We start from the raw sequence: 17,193 nt of genomic DNA, 5'->3' as shown, positions 1-17,193 counted from the left end.
TTGGTCACCAAGTGTAAGCCTGTTTATGGTTTGGTCCCTAATTTTGGCTGAACACTTCAAGAAAATGCTCAATGGATTTTTTTTTTTTAATTTTAGAGCTTTGCATAATTTTTCAAAACATGAACATTTTCATAGACCCTTAAGTTTGTAGATCTATTCCCATTCCTAAGTTTGCATAACTTTAACACTAGTTACCACACCATTAACAGTGGCGCCTGTATTTCTCCAAGCTCAATAGATCTACAAACTTAAAGAGCCAATAAGAGTGGGAATAGATCTACAAACTTAAGGGTCAATGGTCACAAAAAAGTTATATACTAAAATTGTTGTTATCTACAACCTCTAAGGATTGGTCTGCATCTCCTTTCACCTGGAATTAATTCTGCATCAATTTAAAAGTTTCTTCAATTTTAAAAGTAAACAAGTTTAGTTTATCTCTTATTTTTTAAAAATTAATATTAAAATTATCAATTTTTTTACCTATATTAAAATTTTACTTAATTTATCGCGGGGAACTTTTGTGTTTATCTTTCTTTTTGTAGACATTGGATAAGTGTGATTCTTAAGCAGTATCAACAAATTTAATATAAGAGGATGTATTAAATGTATATGTATATATTATATAACCCGAAGCCGACAGAAGAAAGAATTTAATACCCTAAGCAACTGCTAAGACCGGAATCTAGAGAACGAACAGTGTGTGAACATGCTACTCACACACTCTTTGTTCTCTTATATGTCCCTCTCTCACTTCTTCCCTTTAAAACAACCACCATTCCCTATTTGTCTCTCACTTGAAACTCATAACAATGTTCACAAATGGATGCAAATTGTTTTAGGCTGAACAAGAGCTCAGCACTATGTTCAACTCACTGGAACACCATCAAACGTAAACCAGAACATCCTTTGTGGCTGCAATGCTCAGAACGCCCTCAGACAAACATCACAGGAGAAACAAGAAAAACTAATGCCTACAAAGATAACTTGTTTAATCGTTTAGCAATACATCATCTTTCAAAAAGCGTTCAAGAAGCCACAGGTTCATAATAACCCTTTTTGTCACTTTTTGTTGTTGTTTATTTCCAAGGAGAAAACTTGTTATAGTTTTGATTCCTTAATTTGCAGGACTCGGTAACAATAAGAGTGGGTTTGAGAGCTTGGTTGAGGCAGCTACTGTGGCTAAACAGAAATTTGACCCTATTCAGCAGCAAGAGGTTATCATTCAAGCTCTTCACAAAGCATTCCCAAAGCCAATACTTTCATTGGTGAGTTCATTACTCATTATTAGTCATGGTATTAGAATTTTGATTTGAATGTTTTGACTTCTTGTGCTTTCTGTCTTGTCTTGACCACGACTTCTCAATTCTATTTTTTTTTCTAACGAGGAAAATTGTGATTGCATCTTAATTGTACCTTTATGTTTTCGAGATTAATAACCATGATTTGTTAAAATTATCCTCCTAATTACAGTAACTAGAAAAATTAATGATTAGCCAATAAAGGTTCATATGATGATAAGGAATGAATTCATATGCCCTGAGTTCAATTCTTATTTTCAATATGAGAATTAGAGATTCAACTCATCTAAGCTTTTAAATGCAATAAAAAAAAGCAAAAAATAGGATCATCAAACAAATATAGAAATTCCCATAATTAAGTTACAAAAGATACAATAAAAAATTTCCTTAATTTGCTCGGTAAAAGTTGCTCTTTTTTTCACACTGCTACCACCATCTAAACTCTCAAGGGAATATTTTGCCGTTTTCACCACTTTGTTCTTTGCTTGGTTAGTCGGGCCTTCCGAGGTAAACAATTGAAATTGTAGTTTTTTTTTTTTTTTTTTTCGGTCAACATTTGAGACATTAGTCATTACTTATAGTTTTGCATTGTTGGATGTTATTCTGCGTTGTAAGCTAAAAGAATCAACATTCGTGGACTCACGAGGGAGTTCAAAGTAAAGAGGCTGTGATTTTTTTTCCACACTTATTTCTCAAGTAGAAACTTGATTAAAAAGCCTATGAGGGGATCTTTAAATTTAATCGAAAGAAAAGAGAGAAATAGAAAAATGTATAAAGGAAGTATTGGAAAATGAGTGTAAAAAAAATGGTAGCTCCAAAATAAGAAAAAAAGTACTTATTTTTTTTCGGTTAAATTTAGTATATTATCTCTGTACGTACACTTTTAAGATATAAAGGATGAGAAAACTCGTATTGTTCTTCATTTTTTTTATCATAAAAAGTTCTGTATAGAGTGTGATTTTTTTTTTTTGGAAATAAAACCGGTTAACTATCCCTTCCGCAAGCCGGTAAGACTGGCAAGAGAGTCTAATTTAATTAATTGAACAAAATATATAAATTATTATAAATCTTTGAACATGTTTTTAATTTTTAAGGATAAAAAAAAATAAAGTACTAAAATTGAAATTTACAGTACCCATCAATTTTGTAATAAGTTTTTTTTAAAAAAAATTATATTAAAAATATGATTTTAGAAAAAAAATTGATACTACTAATTGATGTGTACAATCTGATTGTTTTATTTATCTTTTGATTTGCAGATTTTGATGACATGAGTTGTGAGATGATATTTGGACAGGAGCCTCCAGCATCAATTGATGATACAGCACTGAAGCAACCTTGTTATAAACTATGTAATTATTTCTATGCAAGATTGATCACATTTATTTATGACCATGTTATAATGAAGCCTAGTTGCTTTTATTTTGGTCTGCCAAGTGTCATGATGATATAAGAATTTTTAAAACTGACAAAACTAAATAATATAGCTTATTCCAGGAAGTGGAATGAAACTAATTAACACTGTATTCTCATATAATATGCAGGCAAGGCATATAAAAAGCATGGAACGGACTGCCTCACTAGTTAATGCAGAGAGTATGGAAGATAGAAGGATATATGGGTTCTAACAGAGAACACCATTTATTTTGTTGAAGAAAAAAGAACATCATTCTACGTACCAACCACTACAATTATTATTTGGCTTTTGTAAAAATTATTTTAAAAGTCATATTTATAGTAATTTCTACTTGGTTTATAGTATAAAAAACTTCATACTGAATATTACTAATAATGAAAATTAAACTCTTAATTATAAATATGAATTGTTAGGGACAACTACCTAAATGAATAACTCCCCCTTCCCTTCTCCAAAATGAAGATTGGATTCTGACTAGAAAACTCACACAAATTGGCAACCTGCTATAACGTTCAATTGTTTTTCAAAGTGGGAATTACACCTTTCCCCTTAGACTGGGTTCAACAATTTATTCAAACTGATAGTGATCATTAGAAATTTCTATAGTATGTACTAATTAGTTTAAGGCGAAATTTCTATAGTGTGTAATGACCTCATCAGTTTATCTATTTCTGATTTGTAAAGAAAATTGAATAGTTTCCTATTTTGGGAAGAAGTGGTTTAGCTCAAGATTTGTGGTAGGCATGGATGGAACAAGAATGTGTCTCCCACATTGTGTATGCTGCCAAAGCTCAGATTCATCAGCCATAGTTTCTCTCATTAAGAAAACAACCAAGTGCTCCAACGCACTTCGAACCAATCATTTGCAACTGGATTTCCATCATTTTTCTATGAAAGTTCTTTCTTTTACGTTTTCAATTATATAAAACCAGACGTGGCCAGCAGCCTGTTCAGTTTTTCTTTTGTCCTTTCCCTAGCTACCATCTAATATTAGAGCAAAATTTTTTTGTGTTGCAAAAATATTTTTTAATTTAAATCAAATATAAATTGAAAGAAAAAATATTTAATTATTATTATAATAATAATAATAATAATAATAATAATAATAATAATAATAATTGCATACTGTTATTATTAAGAATTTCGAATTCAAGTCTTAAATATATAATTATATTAAATATTTGAATAAAATTGCCCTTAGCAGAAAATATTTATGGTAAAGAAAAAATTTGTTATTAATAATAATCCTAGAAGGTTGGAGCTCTTGTGAAGGATACGAGTGGTGTAAATCAATGATTACTGTATTGTGTAGAGTATTTCAAAATGCTTTAGTCCCCCCACATTATTTGGTTTTGCCCATTTTCAGGTCTTTTTATATATATATATATTTTTAAAGCTTTCAATCAATCAAGTAGTAGGCATGAGCTCGTGTACATGAGATTGGGCATACTAGGCTTAATTGGGTTTAGATTTTTTTTTTTCACTTTAATTAATTTTAAAATTGAGCTTATTTTAATTTTTTAATTAAGTGGTTATTTTAATTATACCCTTATTTGAAAAATTGTTTAACTTTACTTTAACTATGTTTTTCGAAATCACTCTCCAGTCTCTTCTTCATCTCATTCTCTAGGAATTTCTGAGAACATGTATGACTCATAGCTAGGAGCTTGCAAGTTTTGTTAATTAACCTTTATTTGGAAGAATCTCTTTTAATTTATACCCTTATTTGAAAAATCATTTAATTTTTATTTAATTATGATTTTCAAAATCCCTCTCTCATTCTCTAAAATTTTGAAAACATGTTTGACTACTTGTATATTAGAACGTCGAATATTAATATCAATTAGTGAATTATCTCTTTAGTTTGTAGATATCTTACATCAAAGTTATCCTAAACTGCTTAATGTCTTGGGTATGGTTCAAGAGCATACTGGATATACTTAGATAATGAATACTTATAAGCCTTCAAAGAGATCATTCATCCGCTTGATAGTCCTTTCACATGACCTTTACTTGAAAGAATTTATTATATATATATTTTTTAGGACTTGTAGGAGGTTATGGCCCCTGCGAGACCCCCTTTCCTCCGCTCAAGCTTAGTTACTCGTAATCTTCAACTAGAAACTACAATAATAAATATAATACCTCATTTTGATGTATCGTCTGTTTTACCTATAACTTCTCTTATTTTCTATTCAACCTCCCCCTCCTTTTCTCCGTCTTCTATTTCATGTCTTATCCCAAACAATAAAAAACAATGCTTGTCTTTCTACTAGCTATATATAAGATTAAATTAAAGAGATAAGACTTTATGAACTAGTTTCTAATAAATACAATATGAGATGCATTTTTTATATATGAAAGTTAATGAAGCAAGGAAATTTTTGTAAAGAAAATTAAACAAATTTATCATGATCACTCACTAATATATTTATTTTTTAGTTGGTAGTTTATACATAACTTTTCATACCATAAATTAAACTAAAATCTTATTTACTTATACTTTTCCATTACAAGAAAAGATTATAAAAAAATAAAAAACAAATATTAACTAATGTTATTCACACATACTGGTTAAGAAACTAAAAAGGAAAATATTTTTACTCTATCACCTCCGGTTTATTATAAGGAAAAAACAGAGGTAGTATTTTGAATTACTTATATGATTAATTCATATATATGAATATTGCTTTATAAAAGAAACATGAAAATTGATAGTTAAAAATAATTGAAAAGTATTTCCTTTTTCTTTATTTTAAGAAGGAAGGATGAAATTCAAAGAAAAAAATTATTGTTAAACAAATATTTATTATAAACACAAGCGGCCAAATCCAAATTACAAGTCATCATTCAATTTATTATAAATACAAAGGCCAAATCCAAAAAATTACAACGCCACACAAAAATTTCTTGAACTAAGACTAACATGATAGAATGCTCGTTCTCACACTACTTAATTGACTGAATTCAGGATCAACATCAGAACTCCAATAAGGAATAATTCCTCTAGACTTGCTACGAGGTATACAATTTTTTTTTTATAAAAGATAATTATGATTGAATATCTTTTACTTTACTATTTTTATTAAATAGAAATAGACACAACTACTAAAATAAAATATAATATACCTACTCCATCATAGTGTTCATCCTCGTTTTTTTTCATTGGTATTGCTCTAATGATATATGATTTTAATTAGAGGATTCAATTTATGATACGATACAATTAATCAATTCAAAATTTTAATAATATCACATAATTAAAATTAATATCTTTAAAATCATGAAAAATATTATTTTAAAATAATTAAAAATTATATATTTTTAATAAAAATACATTATTTCAACAAATTTAAAACAAATTTTAATTTTCATAATAAATGCATTTGAAAATTACTACATATTAATGTTATATCAATAATAAATTAAATAAATCGACAAATTTTAATAATTATACAATATTGTATATTCATATTTATTATTTTTAGATTATTTTTGAATTCATATTTTTCATATAAGAAAAATAGACTTGATTATAAAAAATAAATGTTTTGATCATGTTTTCTTTCTCTTTACTTCATGTTGACTGTGTGAGTAAAAAATTATATAAGTGTGAAGTTTATTTACACCATTCTCATGATTTTTTTTCCTAGAACCATTTTTATGACTTTATACTATAAAACTATACTAATAACATTAATGATCTTAAAGTTAAGTTAATTATTTTATATATTTCTATTTTTTTTCTTATTTAAATACTAATAAATATGAAATATATAATTTATAAGGAAATATTTGATAAGTTACTTCAATAAACTATAATATTCAATATATTTTATTTTATAATAATAATTTGATGAAAATTTTTAATATGCTTAATTTAAAAAAATACACATAATACTTAAACATGTCATTTTCAATGAATTATTTACAATAAATTATCAACTGAGAATAATTTTATTTTTTAAATATTTATAACACATGAGTTTAATAAATTTCAATTCAAATATATATATATATATATATATATATATATATATATATATATATATATATATATATATATATATATATAATATGTTTTACATTTCTTATATTACATAGTTGTTAATACTTGTAGAAATAATAAATCATGATAAATTTCTATAAGCTTAAATATATTTGAAGATAATATTTGTTCAATTAAAAATATAATTTAATCCTTTTACTCAATTGTAATTGTAATGCAATTATATTTAATATATATATATATATATATATATATATATATTAAATAATACTAAATGCAAATAATATAAGTACAAATTTAAAAATTTATAATTTTATGGCATAACAACAATAAAAAGTAGATATAAACAACAAGACAATCCTTGCTCCCTGCACCCATAAATACAAACACAATCCTATGCAAGTAGAGCATGCCAACAAACTGTGCGTGCGTAGGGACCTGGGTTTTGTTTAATTCAACTCACCCTAACTTCCATCTCAGCAAAGGACATGTTTATAAACTTCTATAAAAAAATATAATTTTTCATAAAAAGAAAAATATAATTTTAAATAATAACAATAACATATATTTTTAGATTGTATTCGACAACATAAAATTCAATCCAATATTAGCATAAAATCCAATCATTTCATGCTTTGGTATGTTATATATATATATATATATATATATATATATAATGACTCACGTTCCATTTTTATCTATTTTAAGTTCTTTTTTTTTTTAAAACACTCCCGAGTCACTAGTCTAATATAACTAGTTGGAAATGGTGATTTTCTGCCAACAATTTATATCATAGATGCATGTGATAGGTCTATAACTACACATGTAAAAAGGTGATGAAAATCTGATTTATCACTGGAGAAAGTTGTTCTGTGATGTAATCTTGTGAATGTCTATGTTCTTGTTATACATTTAGTAACTTGATGTAGTAAAGTAGTGTGTAGGACCACAAGGAATCTTCAATGGTAAATTTACTGCCTTTTGTCTATAAGATATAGAAATACAAAGTAAGGACAACCTTGTTGTGTCTTTTGTAAGGTTGTAAATGACTTTTCTTGTATGTTTTGAAATTTGTTTGTAATACAGTTGTGTATGTTGGATCACAGCTTTGTAGATGCATTGTAAGTTGGGTGATATAGTCCTCCTCTTTGCTCAGTTTGCAGCTTTTTTTTTTTTAAGAAAATAAATTTATATTAAATAATTGAGAATAAGAGAGTTAATATAAGGTGGGCTATAATAAAAAAACTTAATTTGCAGTTATATACTCCTTCTTTTCTTTTCAAGTATATAAGTGAGTGGATGTAGAAGTTTGTCCTATGCTAGTCATGTGTACAAACAAAGTGAAGAAATAAGATTTTATGAATTAAGGAATAAATTATGAAAAACATTGTGTTAAGGTTTAAATTTGTGAACTTTAATTTAAAAGTATAAAAAATTTGTGGCATTAACAATATTTAAAAATAAAAAAATATAAACAATAAAATATGATATGCATGTTTGATATAAAGAAGTTAATGAAGCAAAAATAGACTACAGATTCTTATTCTTAAGAATAAACATACGTACTTGGAAATATATTTATAACTATTATAACAATAATGATCTTGTACATATTTCTTAGATGATTTTGTTCTTTAATTAATTTTAAAAACTACCTCTAAATCAGAGTTGGAAATTTATTTATAACTATTATAACAATAATTATCTTGTACATATTTCTTAGATGATTTTGTTGTTTAATTAATTTTAAAAACTACCTCTAAATCAGACTGTTATTATAATATATAACTCATCGACCATGACAGTTATTTACATCTTTTAATCAAAAAATAAAAAATAAAAGATATTGTTAGTTTTTTTAGATAAAAAATATTGTTAGTTAAGGCATGAAGTGGCTAAACTAGTAATTCATGATGACAATTTCAGTATAAAATTCTGGTAACTAAGCAAGGGAGGGACACACCCTTCCCCTGGAAATGTTTTCATCAAGACTTGACCTCTTGACTTATAACTTAGATACCTCATCTATATCCACTGCCACACTCAAGTTAAACGAGAGTGACTTTGATTTTGGGGGACGTTGGAATAGGAAGTAAAATATAATTGACTAGTAACAGCATGGTGATATCCACCTGGCTTGGATAGTGGATATCAATTTCTTGCATCAGAGTGATGTAATTAGCATATTCATAGTCTATTGAGCAATCCAGTCTGAGAAATTAGACACGTGGCATGGAGCTTGCAAAGTGGGGGTATCTGCTTGCAGTGCATAGAGAATACTATCTAATAATACAATAACAGTATATTGCCTCCAATTTGTTGTTGGTCATGATGAAAATAGCAATCATGGAGTAATCCATGCAGTCAATAAAAGCGAAAGAAACATTGGAAAATGTATTTTTTTTTTAGATTTTGGGTTTTTTTCGATAATGTTGGATTAACAACAGTCATAATTAAAAGGATTAGTTTAAGTGGTAGTTTAAAATAGAACACGTAACCATACGATGAATGGTAGCATGAATGAAGCTTAGAAGTGATATTTATAAAGAAAAGCAAACAACAAATTTAATATGACCACTCACTCGTATATTATTTTTTAGTTGGTAGCTTATAGATAACTTTTGATACCATAAATTAAACTAAAATCTTGTTTAGTTGAACATTTTCATTAGTATTTATAAGAAAATATAATAACAAGATAAAATATGTTAAACTAAAAATCAAAATGATGCAGTTTAGAATACTAAATTACAAAAATTGTGGAATGTCATAACAACTACTGAAAAGCCTAAAATTACAGATTTTTTTTTACGGAAAATAACAGTTAAAATCATGAATTTTAATGTTTTTACTTTAGCCTAAAATTTAAGGGAATATTTAGAGATAAAAAAAAGTTTAAGCAATAATTAAGTTGAGAATGTGGGAAAACCAAATTATAAATTTTAAAACTTGACTTGAAAAATAAGTTGGGAATGATTCTTAAATTCACTTGCAGGTATATATCGCTTGCATCTTGGATCTCGATCAAAACATATTCCCTCGAACAGATTAGCATTGCAAGTCAAAGGGATTTTCTCCTGACACACAATAGTAGTCTCCTTCTGACTCAGAAGGAAGCATACAAGCAATAGAAAGTTGATAAGGTGAGATCTAAGGGTCTATCCTTCCTATATCACGTCACCTCCTTTCCCTGAGTACTCTTTCTAGAGACTAAAACTTTGTTGAACCATTACTGACAGATTTCAATAATCTGTTACTCGTGTAAACTAGCATATACTTGGCAGGTAATCAATTTATATGATCCATTTCTTAAAAGATATTTTTTTCTTCTTTATTTTGAAAAGGAATGATGCAATTCAAAGAACAAAATTACTGTTAACAAATATTTCTTATGAATACAAACGCCAGATCCAATTTACGACGCATCATTCAAGTTTTGGCTCCGATAAATTTCTTGAACTAACATGATAGAATGCTCCTTTTTAAGCTAATGCACAATACTGAACCGACAGAATTCAGGATAATATTAGAACTTGACTATGGAATAACTCCTATTGAGACTTGTAATAGAATGTATTAGCAATTTAAGCTTCTGCTGAGCATAATACCTTACCCTGACCCAGAATCAGGACTAGCATCTCCATAAGAAACTAAACCCCTTTGTCCAGATGGAGAGCTCGATCTAGACCTGCTGCGAGACACGGAAGTCCTTTTATCATAACGTTTTGGTGGTGTAGCATCTGGGGATCTGGAGCAAGAAGAGCCATTGCTCCTAGATTTGGACTTTGACCTCCCCCTGTCTGGCAATCGTTCATCACTTCTTGGACCAAGTCGGGATTTTAATTGGTCACTAATGGGAGGACGCCTGTCTTCTGGACTAGGACTACGTCTTGGACTCCGGCTGCGGTCACGGTCGCTGAAATGGCCACGCACAGGACTGCGCGAGTTGCTCCTACTCCGACTTCTTCTGCTTTGGTATCTAAAAATACAAGGATAAGAGATTAAGCTCTTGGGTTCATTTTGCTTTTTCATTTTTCTGTACTAAAATTCTCTGAGAAACAAACACAACGTGACATGATTTGGCATCAATATGCATAATTAAGGACTCATTTGCTTGAATCTTTTCTTTTGTAAGAAATGTGTTATATTAATTAAAAGAAATCTTAAAACATTTCATAGTAATTATGTAAGTTTTTTCCACAAAAAAATGTATATTATAATGTTCTTCTCATAAATTAAAAAGGGTATCTTACGAAAAAAAGCTCTAAAAAAACTGCATTATAAAGAATCACTTTTTATTTAAAAAAAAAGAAACTTTAACAAATGGGCCCTTAATTGTATTAGAACATAATTACAAAATAACACAACAACGACAAAGGTAACTAAAAGCATACATGGAAAAAAAAATGGCAAAGGTAACTAAAAGCACACAAAAAACTGCAATTTAAATTCAGACGAAAATTATTTTACATGTGAAATATTTATCATGTCACAGCATGTGAATAAACAAAAGCAAATATCCAGCTATATATAATTAAGAAAATGCTCAATTTATGCATGGAAGGGGAAGTATCAAAGGTCTAACTACATAACAGATTCAAACACACTAGAGGGAGGAAGAACCTTGGACGATTCCTGCCACCTGGCGGGCTTCGAAAACGTCGTGGTGGAGAGCGCCCAGAATAACTTCTGTAGCTTGTGTTTCTTCAACCAAACATATAACAAGTCAGAACAATCCAACATTTTTTAAACAATACAGTTTCACAAAGTGCTGTAGATAATTAAACATACCTATCAAAGTTCCTTCTTATATTTCTATCACCATAACGATATGTACGAGGAGACCGCTCTGGAGAAGGAGTACGATATCTGCGTGCAAAGGCATAACGCTCAGTAAAGCCACGTCCTTTTTTGATACGCTTAGGCATGCCATTTGGTGAAGGGCTTTTTGAAAAGCCCTGACCATGTTTGGGGGCAGCAGGTTCAGAAACTTTTTGGCCAGGACTAGCCAACAATGAAGCATGTCCTTGGTTTAGCTCCCTAGAATCCCTGGTAGGACTTCTTCGAGGACTTGCACCTCTGGTTAAATAAGATGTCACACAAACTTAGCACAACTGGAGATGTGTTCAAATCCCAGGATGGAGTTGACATTTAAATTGAAGCAAAATTTACATGAGATGAATAATAATTAGGTGCTAAGAAAGCAAGAGGCAAAACCTATTGTGATTTAAATCATCTGAATTAGCATGTTGCTTAGCAGGTTTACTAAATTCAGCTTCAGTATCATGCCTGTTATTCACAAATGCACCATTCTCTGGAGACAATTCACCTTCTTCATGTGATTGCTTGTCCACAATTCTTCTAACCTTGGGATCCATTTTTTGTTCAGGAATAGTTTGCCTTTGCTGAGGAGGGCTAGAAGATTGTTTTCCTGTGTCTGTAGCATGAGCAACTATTAGCTTAGAGATATCAATATTCATAAATATCCCCATATCCCCATATCTCCCCCCCCCCCCCCCCCCCCCAAAAAAAAAAAACACACATTAGAGTATTTGTAGAGTAAAAGGGAGATATGAGAGGGCGTGGAACATATCACAAGAATTCTATAAATAGCATACCTAGATTTCTTCGGGCTTCATTGTCAGCAAGTGTTTTACGACCTGAGGCATGACGATCAGTTTTCTCATCGCCAGAACTGCTGCCACTAGCACTATCTGTATCACTTGAATCCTCAGAACTCCTGAAAAAAGGAGAATAATTCAATTAAAACCTACTGGAGGAGTGCTACTATAAGAAATAAGGGGAATGCTAAAGGTAGGCTATAATCAGACCGCCTAGACTTGCGTCTTGCTCTTCTACTTCTACTGTGCTGGCTTCTCTTTCTCTGTTTTCGTCCAATTTTCCTCTTCTTCCCATGCTTGCGCTTACTTCTCCTCTTCTGGTGTTTCCCATCACTAGAGTAACTAGAATCAGAAACTGATGAATCCGATTCAGAATCTGAATCTGACTCAGAATCTGAGGAGTAGCTATCACTATCGCTATCAGATGTAGAGTATCTCCTTCTTCTCTTCCTCGTGTCTTTGGAAGATTTTTTCCTTTTTCCCCTTGATTTTTTGTCAGAACCATCATCAGAAGATAGGGATTTTCCTGATTTTCTCCTTTTCCCTAAAATGAGAAGTAGTTCACATATTACAAGCAATTACATTTAGCAGTAGACTGAAACAAAGATTATAATATAATAATATTTTCATCAATATCTATTCCCCTATCACAAGTACCTTTCTCCTTGTCGGCAGTATGCTGAATTTTTGTTTCAGAGACTTCACCACAATCAATAATTTTAACTGGTTGGGTAGGTTTCCCATCAGATGTTCCCACTGGTTCAATTTTCTTCAAAATGTCCATTCCGTTGACAACTTTTCCAAAAACAACATGTTTCCTGCATCATCATGTGAAAGACTACAATAAAAAACCTACCACCACTTCAAAGCAAATATTATGGACATTACAAACTTGAACTTTTTGAGCTAATGAAAATGTAGAAACAAGCTTGCAAAAACAACAGCAATAAAAAGAAACTGAAAAATAACATTAATAAAATTGTGGGGGCCATGAACAAGAACAAGAAATGCATAAGCAACAGCAGCCAAAAAAACTGAAAAACAAAACAGTAAAATTTTGGGACCATCAACAAGAACAAAAAATGCAGATTGCAATCCAGAATGGTGTGCAATATGATTAAAGCACATCAAACAAGTTGAACTAAAACATTCAAAGATTGTATACCCGTCAAGATGAGGTTGGCGCTTGAATGTAATAAAGAACTGAGATCCATTTGTGTTAGGACCACTATTAGCCATAGAAAGAACACCAGGTCCATCATGTGTTAGTTTGAAATTTTCATCTGCAAGGAAGGAGAACTTGCATGTATAGTCAAATGATTAATCAACAAAAAAAAAGTAACTATGTATAAGCAACTAAGCATTACTGATACTTTTTTTTTTTCTTATACGTAGAATAAATAAAACCCTATTCATAATAGGTAAACATACCTACAAATTTCCCTCCATATATACTTTCTCCACCTGTGCCTGTAAAGCAGTCAAAGGTTGTTCCTTACAAGTCTTTGTAAAAGGATAGAACAGTCAAAAAGGGAACTACAAATCATATTGGGTAAACAACAGAAACAAAAAAAACATACCATTACCCCTTGAAAAATCACCACCCTGTCAGGACACAAGACCAAAAGTTGGTGAATTATCATATTGAAACAAATGAACTTTATAAATCACTCAATAAGTTTGTCAGAAATAAGGAAAAAAGAAATGGCAAACTCCAAAACATTCGGTTGGTATCCTCACTTCACTTCAACAAAAACTTTACAAACAGAGTTTACTATTTCAAGTGTGCAACTGGCTAACTGTCCACTTAGACATAATAGCACTCACATGCAAGATCAAAATCTTCTCCTACATAGTTATTTAACACCTCATGAATAGAGTAACCATGAAGAGCAACTTACTTGAGCCATAAAACCTCTAATTATACGATGAAAGCTTGTTCCTTTATAATGCAAAGGTTTCCCCGTCAATTCTCCAATGCCCTTCTCACCTACAAATAAAAAGCACACATTTACAGTTAAAGTAGAGTGTGATGTTTAAAGAACCAATTACCATGCAAGACATACCATCATTCTAGAGTCATATTCTAATAGGTTTTGAAGCAAAAAGTTTAGCATTATTTATAGAATGTAAGTCATTTAACATTTGTAGGCTTGCATATATTCGTATCAACTGCAAGTAACATGTACTGATTTAGGTGAATTTCAAATGACTAGTCTCATATTCAACTAGACAAGTTGACAAAAAAGCGACAAGGACAAGTTCTGTGAAGATATTATGCAGAAATATTTTGATATAGCTTTGGTTCTTTTACCCCAAGCTTTCTGCAGATAAAGCTTAAAATAAATACTAAAACAAGTATAGAGCTTATGTTTCGTTTTTTATCTTAATCAAATATTACCCTATACAATAACATCGTTTCATACAAATTAGGACTGTGTGCTTCATGTCAGTTAACTAACAAAGGGACTATAACAACCAAACTATTACAAAAAATGAAAAAAAAACATGGTAAAGGACAGTAATTTGAACAATTTAAAGATACCTGTACAGAGTGCCCGAAAATTCTCTGCTGTCCTAGGAACTATACTGGCAAAAAGCTGCACAATTCAAAAGAGTTCATTCATACCAAACCTATGATGCTCAGGCAAACTTCAAATATCCTTCAGACAGAAAACTAAACAAGCAAATTCCTGATTTTCTTATTACCTGAATAACAATTCTTTCCACAGGGTCCCCATCAATTGAGACATCGAAAAACACAAGAGGATTCTTTTCCAGACCCATCACCTTGCTCAAAAGACACTTCAGACGTAAAGTTGAGATAGAAAACAATCAAGAATCAACAGCAACGTTCCAAGAGCGAGTCATAAAGAGCATTCCATGCCAGTGTCCCCCTATTTAAACAAACTGAATCATCAATATCTTCCACAAGTGTTATGTTCAGAACAAGTTTGAAGTGAGAAGCTATTGTCCCAAAAACCAGTTTACAATCGTCAAAACTGCATATCCATCAAAACCACCACATTATAAAACACGGAACTTAAGCTTCCCAATATCAGTTTACCCACATCACATGCAATGCAATGTAACAAAACCCCAAACCCTAAGTATACATTCAACGCGTAACTCGACTCAAGTTCCTGGAAGTGCAATTTTTCAAAAACCAATATCAAAATATTCGTTGGAAACGGCATTTTGCATCCAGAGAGGAGGAAGTAACCATCCAACTAGAAGTGGAAGAATTATGAATGAAATGACCGAAGAGGGAGATACTCAAACAAATTTTGAGGGTTACGAAATTTTACACCGATTCTAACTGTGATAACTTAGATGAGACAGAGAAAGAAGTTAGAGAAAGAGAGAGAAGAACTCACCATGAAGGCATGAATGAATGGAGGTGACGGCTCGGTATCACTGAGTATAACGATGAAATGTTCTTCCTCAGCTTGGGACAATGTCAGAGGAAGCGCATTCTTCTTGGGCTATGTCGAACAACATTTGGGCTATCCATGTCGGCCCAATTAACCATGCCTACGTTACTTTTTTTTGGTGAAGTAAAACAAAACAAAAAATCAATTTATATAAAAATATATATAAATTGATATTTCTAGATCGACGTGTTCTCCTCCACGCAGGTCGATCATCGATGCCCTATGTGCCATTGAGTTAATTACAATGCCAACTAATTAAAAACTTGGGAATGCACCTCCATGGGAATGCTATATTTCCAAGTTTTTAGTCGGGAGTTTCCTCAGTATAATTTGTTGGTAGGATTCTCCTTATGTTTTGTAAAATTTATAATTAACTTTGATTAAGTAAAAACACTTTAATTATGTTAATCAATCTATTCCTTATAGTTTCCTCAAGATTTTAATTAAATCCTTGCAATTTTTTTTAATGTAATAATCTTTAAATTTTAATTTTTTTTATAACCAAATCCCTCAAAACTAACACTGTTACACGAAATTTATATATATATATATATATAGACACACACACAGAATTTACAATAGAGTTTAATGACTTGACAATTAATTGGTAGAATGTGTATACTCTCACGTCATAGGTAACTGTTAGGAGAAATTGTTTGATAACAACATAAAATGAGATTTAGGAAATGGGGAAAATACTTTGTTTTGGATGGATGAATGGAATGGGGGTGAGAGATTTTTTCTTGTTTAACAGCAACAAAAGGAGGTGGTGGCAAATCTGGGATCTTGGGAGAATAACAATTGGTCATGGAGCTTCTGGTGGAGGAGGGACACTGGTGGCAAAGGGAAACTCAAATGGTAAGAGATTTTCAACAGATTTTGTAATGTGAGTCTGAAACAGAACCAAGAGGACCAATGGGTGTGGACTGCTGATAGCTCTGTCATTTTTTCGGTAAGTTCTGCTTATCGTGTTATATTGGACCTGCAGTATCCATTGCAACATTCCACGTTCTTTTCAGTCATATGGAAATTGAAGGTGCCTCCCAAAATCAAGTTTTTCATCTGGAGGATTGCACTGAACAGGGTTGCTACACGTGATAACTTGAGGAAGAGAGGTATACTTATCACAGATGACGAGTACAAGTGTCCTTTCTGTTCTCTGGTTGAACAGTCCATTAGCCACTTACTCTTTCAATGCCCGTGTTCTTCCCTTATATGGGGTCAATGGTATTCTAAGGTGGGTATTTTAATAGCATCTCCATGGACTGTTGAGGCACATTTTAATCAACATTATGTGTTCTTAAGAAACTAGTAGCTCAACAGAGAAAAGAATTTCAGAGAATGAGAAACTCATAATTCATTACTTACATTTATCAAAATACAAAGAGTATATATAGAGAAAGGAAAAAGATTA

At 30.8% G+C, this 17,193-nt stretch overlaps 2 protein-coding genes across 6 annotated transcripts; one reads left to right on the top strand and one right to left on the bottom strand.

Moving 5' to 3' along the window:
• The first annotated feature begins 688 nt into the window (after nucleotides 1-688).
• On the top strand, nucleotides 689-3,666 carry LOC114398134 (beta-carotene isomerase D27, chloroplastic-like). The gene is made up of 4 exons (XM_028360290.1): nucleotides 689-1,039; nucleotides 1,126-1,265; nucleotides 2,558-2,650; nucleotides 2,843-3,666. Exons 1-3 carry the CDS (start codon nucleotides 820-822, stop codon nucleotides 2,570-2,572), a joined length of 375 nt encoding a protein of 124 aa, XP_028216091.1. The 5' UTR covers nucleotides 689-819; the 3' UTR covers nucleotides 2,573-2,650; nucleotides 2,843-3,666.
• Nucleotides 3,667-10,033: 6,367 nt separating this feature from the next.
• Nucleotides 10,034-15,839, bottom strand: LOC114400128 (peptidyl-prolyl cis-trans isomerase CYP63). Of its 5 annotated transcripts, none has more exons than XM_028362418.1 (14): nucleotides 15,723-15,839; nucleotides 15,055-15,242; nucleotides 14,891-14,945; nucleotides 14,247-14,335; nucleotides 13,926-13,950; nucleotides 13,777-13,815; nucleotides 13,511-13,628; nucleotides 13,003-13,163; nucleotides 12,556-12,889; nucleotides 12,343-12,464; nucleotides 11,942-12,176; nucleotides 11,516-11,803; nucleotides 11,348-11,428; nucleotides 10,034-10,703 (listed from the first exon to the last, which is right to left on the bottom strand). In XM_028362418.1, the coding sequence occupies exons 2-14, from the start codon at nucleotides 15,130-15,132 to the stop codon at nucleotides 10,334-10,336; spliced, it is 1,995 nt and encodes a 664-aa protein (XP_028218219.1). In that variant the 5' UTR covers nucleotides 15,133-15,242; nucleotides 15,723-15,839; the 3' UTR covers nucleotides 10,034-10,333. The 5 variants fall into 5 exon arrangements, with proteins under 5 accessions (XP_028218219.1, XP_028218223.1, XP_028218222.1 ...); XM_028362422.1 differs by having other exon boundaries at nucleotides 12,014-12,176; XM_028362421.1 differs by having other exon boundaries at nucleotides 11,942-12,161.
• Between the last annotated feature and the right edge of the window lie 1,354 nt (nucleotides 15,840-17,193).

The sequence above is a fragment of the Glycine soja genome, chromosome 19 (assembly GCF_004193775.1).
Source record: "Glycine soja cultivar W05 chromosome 19, ASM419377v2, whole genome shotgun sequence".
In the NCBI taxonomy this organism is placed as follows: Eukaryota; Viridiplantae; Streptophyta; class Magnoliopsida; order Fabales; family Fabaceae; genus Glycine; species Glycine soja.
The sequence above is the reverse complement of the archived record's forward strand: the minus strand, read 5'-3'. Positions and strand labels throughout refer to the sequence as shown.

Excerpts from the sequence above, each read along its gene's own strand:
- LOC114398134 (XM_028360290.1), top strand. The coding sequence starts at position 820 with ATGGATGCAAATTGTTTTAGGCTGAACAAGAGCTCAGCACTATGTTCA. Across the intron at positions 1,040-1,125 it reads AAGCGTTCAAGAAGCCACAG|GACTCGGTAACAATAAGAGT; the intron begins GTTCATAATAAC and ends CTTAATTTGCAG.
- LOC114400128 (XM_028362418.1), bottom strand. The coding sequence starts at position 15,132 with ATGGGTCTGGAAAAGAATCCTCTTGTGTTTTTCGATGTCTCAATTGAT. Across the intron at positions 13,629-13,776 it reads ATATGGAGGGAAATTTGTAG|ATGAAAATTTCAAACTAACA; the intron begins GTATGTTTACCT and ends CCTTCCTTGCAG. Across the intron at positions 12,890-13,002 it reads TACTGCCGACAAGGAGAAAG|GGAAAAGGAGAAAATCAGGA; the intron begins GTACTTGTGATA and ends TTCTCATTTTAG.